Source organism: Salmo trutta, chromosome 1, assembly GCF_901001165.1.
Source record: "Salmo trutta chromosome 1, fSalTru1.1, whole genome shotgun sequence".
NCBI lineage: Eukaryota > Metazoa > Chordata > Actinopteri > Salmoniformes > Salmonidae > Salmo > Salmo trutta.
In genome coordinates this window covers 73,570,894-73,580,779 of record NC_042957.1, presented here as the reverse complement: position 1 = coordinate 73,580,779, position 9,886 = coordinate 73,570,894, and the positions used below count along the sequence as shown (strand labels likewise).

The window sequence follows — 9,886 nt, the reverse complement described above, 5'->3', positions numbered from 1 at the left end:
GCCTTCAGCTATACTGATGAAAAAAAAGTCATCTGGCCAGCACATCCCAAAGAGCTGAAGCCATAAACATGAGGTTCACCAAGAGAATATAACAATGAGAAAACTGTTACATTCACCCATTTGATTTCTAACCTGCAGTGGGTTCCAGTCAATGATATGCATTAAGGCATCTGATCTGTCATGACAAGAAACATTTCACTTTCCAATAGAAAGATGAGGCAATAGTGCCAACCAGTGGACAAAACCAGAATCTCAAACCACTATATTCCCAAATCATTCCCTGAAATGATCAGTAAACAAAAAATAAGTGACAAATGCATTCTGAACATATGACAAGACTTAATGTTGCAAATACAGACTACACAGAGTATCATGTTACAGTGAATGTTTATTCAATGGCCCAGAGCAGATGTTACAGCAAGACAAATAGTAACAAATACAACAGGGCAGAATGTCACAACTCTAACAATGAGCCTACCCAGAAACCACCCTGTCACTCCCCCCAGGACACCATGTAGAACTGAAACAATATGGCTTCATCTCTACCGGTTAGGATACGTGGAATTCACTTCTACTCATCTGATCATTTTAGAGCCACACAAATGCTTAGGGGATAGGGGCAAGGTGTTGGCTTCTGGACAGGAGAGCCATCTGCAATAACAAACACTGAGGTTAAGAGGCGAGGCTTTAGAAACATTTGCGGTGGACGATAGACGGGCCGGATTCCTCGTATTCCTGCTTGGAAATCCACATCTGTTGGAAGGTGGAGAGAGAGGCCAGGATGGAGCCGCCAATCCACACAGAGTATTTACGCTCAGGAGGGGCGATGATCTGGAGACCAGAGATTTGAACGTATTCATTAGTAAAACAGGGAGGTCATCTAAAGTTGTTTTAGTGCAGAATACATGAATAAATGTGATTCTGATCATGAGCTTATGAAAAGTATTTGGGAAGCCAAAAAGAGAACTGAGAAAAGGAAGAAAAAAAAGCTAGTCGAGAGATGCCACACTGAATGACCATGGGCTGAAATTCAGTCACACATGAATGCCCACCTTAATCTTCATAGTAGGGGGTGCCAAGCCACTGATCTCCTTCTGCATTCTATCTGCGATGCCAGGGAACATGGTGGTTCCACCAGAGAGAACAGTGTTGGCATACAGGTCTTTCCTGATGTCCACATCACACTTCATGATAGAGTTGTAGGTGGTCTCGTGCACTCCAGTGCTTTCCATTCCTACAAAAGCAAGCACGTTGATGGCAGCCCTAGGAACAGAAACAGGCCTACAAGTATGGCTCTTTTAATGAGGTCAGTGAACACTCAACTGTCAAGAACCTCAGAGCTCCATAGGATTGTGAAAATGGTTTGTGTAGTGGTGAATGACCGTCACTAAGCTAAGCAACATTGTCTAGACAAGAACATTTGTACATGTATTAAAGAGCGACTCCAGTGGCCAAATGGAAGCTTTGTCTGCTGATTTTCAAAAACTTTGTTGTTTAGTGCTTATGAATAGTCATATCAATACATAAATGAGGGTGCATCTTGAGTGTGTGACCTCTACCAAGAAGAAACATTCAGAGCCTCCATTTTAGTAGTGGATAGAAATGTGGATTTCAAGACTAGAATTACTATAGTCGCCAACTGTCGAAAAATGGCTTTCAACAAGAACATTTTTAGCTAAAGTTCCTCTTTAATACGCAGAAAAACATCTCACCAATGAAGGACGGCTGGAACATGGTCTCAGGGCACCGGAAGCGCTCGTTGCCGATAGTGATGACCTGTCCATCAGGCAGCTCGTAGCTCTTCTCCAGAGAGGAACTGGAGGCGGAGGTCTTCATCTCCTGCTCGAAGTCCAGCGCCACATAGGCCAGCTTCTCCTTGATGTCGCGCACAATCTCCCTCTCGGCCGTGGTGGTGAAGCTGTAGCCACGCTCAGTCAGGATCTTCATCAGGTAGTCCGTGAGGTCGCGTCCGGCCAGGTCCAGACGCAGGATGGCGTGGGGAAGAGCGTAGCCCTCGTAGATGGGCACCGTGTGGCTAACGCCATCCCCGGAATCCATCACGATTCCTGTGGTGCGACCAGATGCGTACAAAGACAGCACGGCCTGGATACCTACATACATGGCTGGGCTGTTGAAGGTCTCAAACATGATCTGGTAGAATAATAGAAGGTAGGAATTAGAACTACGTGAGACCCTTTATCAAAAAAACATTTTAAACACCTACAAATCAATACCTACCCTCAGGCAAGGTGAACAGAGTAACCCTGATGTCTACTGCTCTACATTCTGCTAGTGGATGAGGAGTCTTCACATTATGTAGTAAATACAATGGCTGGGTTTATTTACTACTGCCACAGGGTTTCATTTGTAAAAAACACTAATGCCCCCACTATTACCTGGGTCATCTTCTCCCTGTTGGCTTTGGGGTTAAGTGGGGCCTCCGTGAGCAGGACAGGATGCTCTTCAGGGGCCACACGCAGCTCATTGTAGAAGGTGTGATGCCAGATCTTCTCCATGTCGTCCCAGTTGGTAACAATGCCGTGCTCGATGGGGTACTTCAGAGTCAGGATGCCCCTCTTGCTCTGGGCCTCATCTCCCACGTAGCTGTCCTTCTGTCCCATGCCCACCATCACACCCTGGGGAAAGAGACATTACCGTTACACTTTGTCCCTGCATTACGCATAAACTCAAGTTACACTACAGAAGTTGTTTTCATCAAATGTTGGCTTGAGTTGCCTGTATGTTTTATATACACATCACAATCAACTTCTTAACTCATGAAATCACAATCTTTAGTTTCAGGCTACCAATATATTATGCTTTTGTTAATGGGTTTGGGGAGGGGTGTCCCTTTCTTTTTAATGAGGCAATTTCTGGCCAATATTTGTCCATTTAGTGGACCCCTTGGATCAAGAGCACCCCCAGAAGGAAGAGTTCTGTATAGCCTCTTCAAACTATCCCAAAGTCAAATAGAGAACATTACCAAAAGTGGACACATGCTTGTCAAACATCTCAATTCCAAAATCATGGGTATTAATATGGAGTTGTTCCCTTCCTTTGTAGCTCTTCTAGTGGAAAGCCTTCTCTTCTGAGAAGGTTTCCACTAGATGTTTGAACATTGCTGTGGGGAATTGCTTCCATTCAGCCACAAGTCAGGCACTGATGTTGAGAAAAATAGGTCTGACTCGCAGTCAGTGTTCCATTTCATCACAGAAGTGTTCGATGGGGTTGAGGTCTGGGCTCTGTGCAGGCCAGTCAAGTTCTTCCATACGATCCACAGACCATTTCTGTATGGACCTCTACTTTGTGCACAGGAGTATGGTCATGCTGAAACAGGAAATGGTCTTCACCCAAACTGTTGCCACAAAGACAGGCGCACAGAACCATCCAGAATGTCATTGTATGCTGTAGCGTTAAGATTTCCCGTTATTGGAATTAAGTGGCCTAGCCTGAACCACGAAAAACAGCCCCAGACCATTATTCCTCCACCAAACTTTAGTTGACACTACGCAGTCAGGTAGCGTTCTCCTGGCATCCGCCAAACCCAGATTCGTCTGTCAGACTGCAAGATGGTGAAGTGTGAGTCAGCACTCAAGAGAACGCATTTCCACTGCTCCAGAGTCGTGGCGGTGAGCTTTACACCACTCCAGCCAACGCTTGGCATTGCACATAGTGATCTTAAGCTTGTGTGCAGCTGCTTGGCCACGGAAACTCATTTAATTTAGCTCCCGACAAACAGTTCTTGTGCTGACGTTGCTTCCAGGGGCAGTTTGAAACACAGTAGGGAGTGTTGCAGCCGAGGTCAGACGACTTTTACATGCTTCAGCAGTCCCATTCTGTGAGCTTGTGTGGCCTACCACTTCACAGCTGAGCCATTGTTGCTCCTAGACATTTCCACTACACAGTAACAGCACTTAAGAGTTGATCGGGGCAGCTCTAGCAGGGCAGAGATTTGACAAGTTAACATCTAGGACAGTGCCACATTGAAAGGCAGAGCTTTTCAGTAAGGCCCTTCTGACAACGTGTGGATGAAATAGCCAAATCCACTAATTTGAAGGGGTGTCCACACACTTATACACAAACTATATAGCCTATATTAAGTGAATCCAATATCTAAGAGCCCAGTATGGTTCCAACCTGATGTCTGGGTCTTCCAACAATGGAGGGGAAGACAGCACGGGGAGCATCATCCCCTGCAAAACCAGCCTTGCACATGCCTGAACCATTGTCAACCACCAGTGCAGCAATATCGTCTTCAGCCATTCTGTAAAAAAGAGGATTAATGAATCAAGGCCTAAAAAGCAAGAACAAAGCCATACCATTGCCTGGTGTAGGGTATATCATCAACACATACCACCAATTACGACAGTGTAAATGTGACAATTTAGAGGTCCTCATTAGTAAGTGTAGATATAGGACCAGTCAACTGTAATTCGTAACAATTAGTTAAATGTTTAATCCCAGTAACTGTTAAAGAGCACTAAGAAAGTACTAGCAGAACTTGTAAAAATAGTGGAATTGAACCTAATACAATAATTTGGAACAAAGCAAAGTTCTCAATATATGGCTCCGATTCCAACTCAAACACGTATTCAGACAAATCCAAGCAAAGCTGTATTTCAAGTCATTTTAACCAAGCTAGAACAAACAAATTTAACGATACAACTCGACATTTCAGATGAGCTTTCCCAAACGTGGGGAGAGTGGCGTTTGCTTACCTGTCAGTTAGGATTTCTCGTCAAGAATCCGGGAATGATTATGTTCTCCACAAAGTGTGCGTGACATCCACATTTCAGCAGGAGACTATATACCTCCTTTTCTCCCCAGCCGTGCATCATCCTCCGCCTTCACGTTCACCTGCTCACACCAAATATGGGCATTGTTTTCAGAAAAAGACACCGGATTGGATTGGGAGGTGTTTTACGGTGGAAGTGACTGACAGTTGTCAATCCCAGGGTAGACGACATGAAAGAGACTGCATGGATTGGAAGGAAACAGGTACATGTTGGGTTAGCCTACAGGTTTTGGGTCATTTAGATTCAGTAGAATTTGGAAATGTAAGAGACGTGGTTGAATGTGTTAGCAGGCAAACCCTTTATCAAGTGAATCCACATTGTGGAAAAGACAATGGGAAAAGAGGACTGGTGCGCTCATATTGTAGTGAGACAAAAGTAGCCGATAGGGCGCGATCAAATATAATACCTCTATGTGCCCGATCCCATCGTAATTTATGAACATGGCTTGATTATGTTTTGTTTTGTTAAATAAATGTTTGCCCAACTATTCTTTTGAAAGATCAGCTGTGTGTCATGCATTGCATTGTATTGCATCAGATCTGCGCACCCTGGACCAGAGTGTTGCATCGCAAGTTTGACGAGAGATGGGCATAGGTGGGCTATGCTGCCCTTCATAGTCTGTAGACATTCATCAAATACATATTAGACCATGTCAAATACGTGACTTGTGCTTAGTTATTCAGTACTTTACAATGCAAGCTCAAAGCACCTAGTATACACAGGCAGCCTAATTCTGATCTGATTGGTCAAAATACCAATAATGGGGCAAAATATCAGAATGTGGCTGCCTTTGGGTTTAAAATCTGGTATAATTGCTCTCGAAATACAGGCTAGCAGAAGGCAATTCTTGTAAAAAAAAAAAAACTCAATGTGTGAGAGGCCTGTACTTGTCTGTGGGGCTATAATTGGCTAACAGGCAGTAGTGGTGTGTGTGTGTAAAATCACTGGGGAAGCCAAACCTATGTGTTGTGATAATTGCGTTGTTTGCTCTATAACATGTTAGTTCATATGCCTTGCGACCGTGCGGGGGCGTTGCAAAATAAATGTATGTGTGATCGCGTTTGGGGTAGGGGGACAAAATACATTTATGCACGTGCAGCAGCCAGTTTGGGTTCCGTGTAAGGTCGAGACAATAAGAAGACACAGTGGCTGAATCAATTCAACAACAACTTTGTTTCATCACAAAACCGGAGAGCAACCTCTCTCCGGTGAAGTCCACAAAGCATATTTCATGTAACAAACAGTTACATGATCTAAAGCATGGTCAAGCAAGTTAATGTTTCCGACACTTTCGGACTACTAACAACTGTTGATTTAGATTTAGAACCAGTGTGTGTGTGTGTGCATTTGTGCAAGTGGAAAAAAACATGTTGACTCTACTTGTAGAGAAATGCCAATGCCATCCTCCTCTCTTTCATGTTGAGAAACAGTCTATGACACTGTCATACAGTAAACACTTTTAGTTTTTGTTGTCTTAGGCTACCTGGCTAAAATGCTTGCTCGCTAGCCTAACTTCCTTTCATGGGCAACGATGTGCCGCTAGTTAACATTAGCCTACTAAAGTACATTAGCTACATATTGAACTTCCATCCTCTCAGGCCAGGGGCACAAAGTATGAATTAATGGTTGTATCAGAATCACCGTTATAATCATTGATCAGTAAGGAGAAATAAGTAAAACCACAAGTACAAATCCCTATCTCCATCCATGGGTAATTTAGGAAAGGGCCAATTGTAGCTAGTTAGCTAGCAAATGGAGGACAAGAGCACAACGAGATACAATTTATGTTTCTGTCAATTATGTTTTGCTTTTTATGTGAAATCCAAACTGGATTCCCTTTACACTTTTTTTGGGTGTGCCAGGACCATTCACAGTTTAGCTCGCTCAGTTTAGCTCAACGCTGATTGGCTATTATTATTATCATTTTTTTATCAAGGGAGGCCAAATGCTCGCTGGCTTCCCTTGCATTTAATGCTACGGGCGGCAACAATGTTGACCAGACAGCATCAGATAGATGGCCGCTGTTTCGCAGGCTCGGATGCTTTCTCCGGTGAGATTCTTTCACCTTCTTGCGAACTGAAGGACATTTATGTATTTTTTATTGGTCTATGTTTTGGGAAAGCCTGACTTCCCTTGCCATCCATGAATACACGCACTGCAAACAGGGGTAGTAAACTGCTCAACCTGCTTAGAATTCTAAACTCGTACAAACTAACTTCGCTATAGGCCTAGAAATAAACTAGTTATTTACCAGTGAAATTGTATTTAATTGTATTGAACCTTTACTTAAGCAGGGAGTCATGCTGAGACCACGGCCTATATTGCAGATGAGCCCTGCATGACCACATCAATCAACAACAATTACACTATACACACTAATTACACAATACATGAAAAGCAAACACAAAACAGGAAAAGCAAAACACAATCGTATGAAACAAACACATTGTCCAATAAAAAGACCCTCTAACATCCGCCTGAATTGCCTTAGAGGCACCAATTTAACTTTTAGGACTTTTGGAGGTCATTCCACAGGCACAAAAAACTAAAAGCAGATTTACCTAACTCGGAAGAGATTGAAGGGATCTCTAGGGTTAGCCATCCATGACTCCGGATCTAGTAACTTATACGTCTGAAGGTTAACAGTGAGGTCAGGTATGGTGTAAGTTTATGCAAGAGGGCTTTCTAGAGAAAAAGCGCGCAATGAATTGATCAATGAGACTTCAAGGATGGCCAGCCTACTTTCTGATGCAAAATGCAATGATGTGTACTGAACCTATTGCCTGTAATATTTTGTATTTTATTTAACCTTTATTTAACTACACAATGCGCTATGATGAACTGTGTCCAATGGCTTCAATACAGTGGCAGCTGCATTCATATAAACGGTATCGCAATAGTCAATAACTGGAATAAATTATTTGTTCCTATAGAAGAAGCCTATTTTAATCCTTAATTTCTTAACTAACTCATCAACATGTTTTTTGAAACATAGCTTTTCGTCAATTCAGATTCCCAGATATTTATACGTGGGGACACGATCAATGAGGGCACCATCCAAAGTACATATGCATGAATCATCAGATACATTTTTTTTTAAATGAATCGAAACCAAAGTTTTTGCAGCATAAATGTATCTTCTGCACCATTTCCTCTACTGGATGTTCCTCATTATAATCCCTCAACAAAATATGTGAACATGCCATTTCTACTTGCTATGCTCTGACGAAAGAATGCTTTATGGTTCATTGCTAATGAGCAAACGGATGGGTCACTGATATCTGAAACCATTCCCTTATATTAATTATAAACTGGGTGGTTCGGGCCCTGAATGCTGATTGGCTGACAGCCATGGTATATCAGACCGTATACCATGGGTATGACAAAACATGTATTTTTACTCCTCTAATTACGTTGGTATTGTTATAATAGCAGTAAGGCACCTCAGAGGTTTGTGATATACTGTATGGCCAATATACCAAGGCTAAGGGCTGTGTCCAGGCACTCCGCGTTGCGTCTTGCTTAAGAACAGCCCTTAGACGTGGTACAGTATATTGGCCATATACCACACCTCCTCAGGCCTTATTGCTTAATTAGAACATATAAAACATGGGTCTACATAGCTCACAGGAGCTGTGTAGTAGAAACAGGAGATATTTATTCTGGTGCAATTGACATATAACCTTTAACCTAAGGGGAAGAAGCGGAAGCTCTTTATCCAAGGTGTTATTTGTCACATAAATGGAAAGTTTTTGTGACAGAAGAACCTGTTTAGTAGTAAAGAGGATTCATGTCTGTGTACGTACTCTAATGGTCTTGCTGGAGACACTTTCACAGTTATAGTCAGTCTGCCTTCAGAAAATGTTTTATCTATAGATCTGTGTCATATCTATGCAAGAATTGAGGTTTCCCATTTTAACTTCCTTTTCTAAAATGCAGATATTTTCCTGTGTATGACCACTAAGGGGCAATGCAGTTCAATCTACCACAGACCTGGCTACCTACCAGATGGTCGTCACCGTAGTTACCACAGCCACAAAGTCATAAACCCCACCTATTTCTGTCATTTTTACGATAGACAATTTTGGCTTTGTGGCTGTGCTATCTAGTGTAAACCCTACCAGAGAGCGCTCATCTTACCGCTGTCCCCCGCCCACTCAGCAACGATGGTAGTTAATGCCGTTTTAGGTTTTCTGCTGTGTGCCTCTCCTCCATGTTCTGTGATCAGTAGTAGCCTACATGGGACTTCATTTCCCACGTGCTCATCAATGTGATGGGTTGCTGCAGTGATGTATTACAGCGTGTTCATAGACATCCAACAATCTGTTGTGCCACATAAGGTGTTTGAGAGCTGGCGCTTTGTAGGCCTACTTGCAGAGCAATCATTGTACAATTTCTCCATCCCGGCCGTCACAGTTTTGGCATCTAGTCTGGTTTGTATTGCCTTACAGGACTTCGCTGCTGTCGCTTCCCTATCTCACTCTCTGACATTTTTTTAACTGTTAATGAGGATGACGTGCTGGGCGCTTTAAATAAGTAATTTTAAAGATGCATATCTCCTACTAACATATCTCCTAATACTAACATACAGTCCATTCAGAAAGTATTCAGACCCTTCGACTTTTTCCACATTTTATTAGGTTACAGCCTTATTCTAAAATTGATTAAATCGTTTTTCCCCCTCATCAATCTATACATAATACCCCATAATGACAACTCAAAACAGAAATATCACAGTTATATAAGTATTCAGACCCTTTACTCAGTACTTGTTGAAACACCTTTGGCAGCGATTACAGCCTTGAGTCTTGTTAGGTATGACGCTACAATATTGGCACACCTGAATTTGGGGAGTTTCTCCCATTGTTCTCTGCAGATCCTCTCAAGAGAGACATTCAGGTTCAAGTCCAGGCTCTGGCTGGACCACTCAAGGACATTCAGAGACTTGTTCCGAAGCCACCCCTGAGTTGTCTTGGCTGTGTGCTTAGGGTCGTTGTCCTGTTGGAAGGTGACTCTTCACCCCAGTCTGAGGTCCTGAGCGCTCTGGAGAAGGTTTTCATCAAGGATCTCTCTGTACTTAGCTCCATTCA

The 9,886-nt window shown here is 42.8% G+C and overlaps 1 protein-coding gene across 1 annotated transcript; it reads right to left on the bottom strand.

Annotated features, from left to right (window-relative positions):
- Nucleotides 1-370: 370 nt before the first annotated feature.
- Nucleotides 371-4,827, bottom strand: LOC115207367 (actin, non-muscle 6.2). The gene is made up of 6 exons (XM_029774393.1): nt 4,719-4,827; nt 4,138-4,264; nt 2,397-2,636; nt 1,713-2,151; nt 1,053-1,234; nt 371-831 (listed from the first exon to the last, which is right to left on the bottom strand). The coding sequence occupies exons 2-6, from the start codon at nt 4,261-4,263 to the stop codon at nt 688-690; spliced, it is 1,131 nt and encodes a 376-aa protein (XP_029630253.1). The 5' UTR covers nt 4,264; nt 4,719-4,827; the 3' UTR covers nt 371-687.
- Nucleotides 4,828-9,886: the final 5,059 nt, after the last annotated feature.

Excerpts from the sequence above, each read along its gene's own strand:
- LOC115207367 (XM_029774393.1), bottom strand. The coding sequence starts at position 4,263 with ATGGCTGAAGACGATATTGCTGCACTGGTGGTTGACAATGGTTCAGGC. Across the intron at positions 2,152-2,396 it reads ACAGGGAGAAGATGACCCAG|ATCATGTTTGAGACCTTCAA; the intron begins GTAATAGTGGGG and ends TTATTCTACCAG. Across the intron at positions 1,235-1,712 it reads GTTCCAGCCGTCCTTCATTG|GAATGGAAAGCACTGGAGTG; the intron begins GTGAGATGTTTT and ends TTGCTTTTGTAG.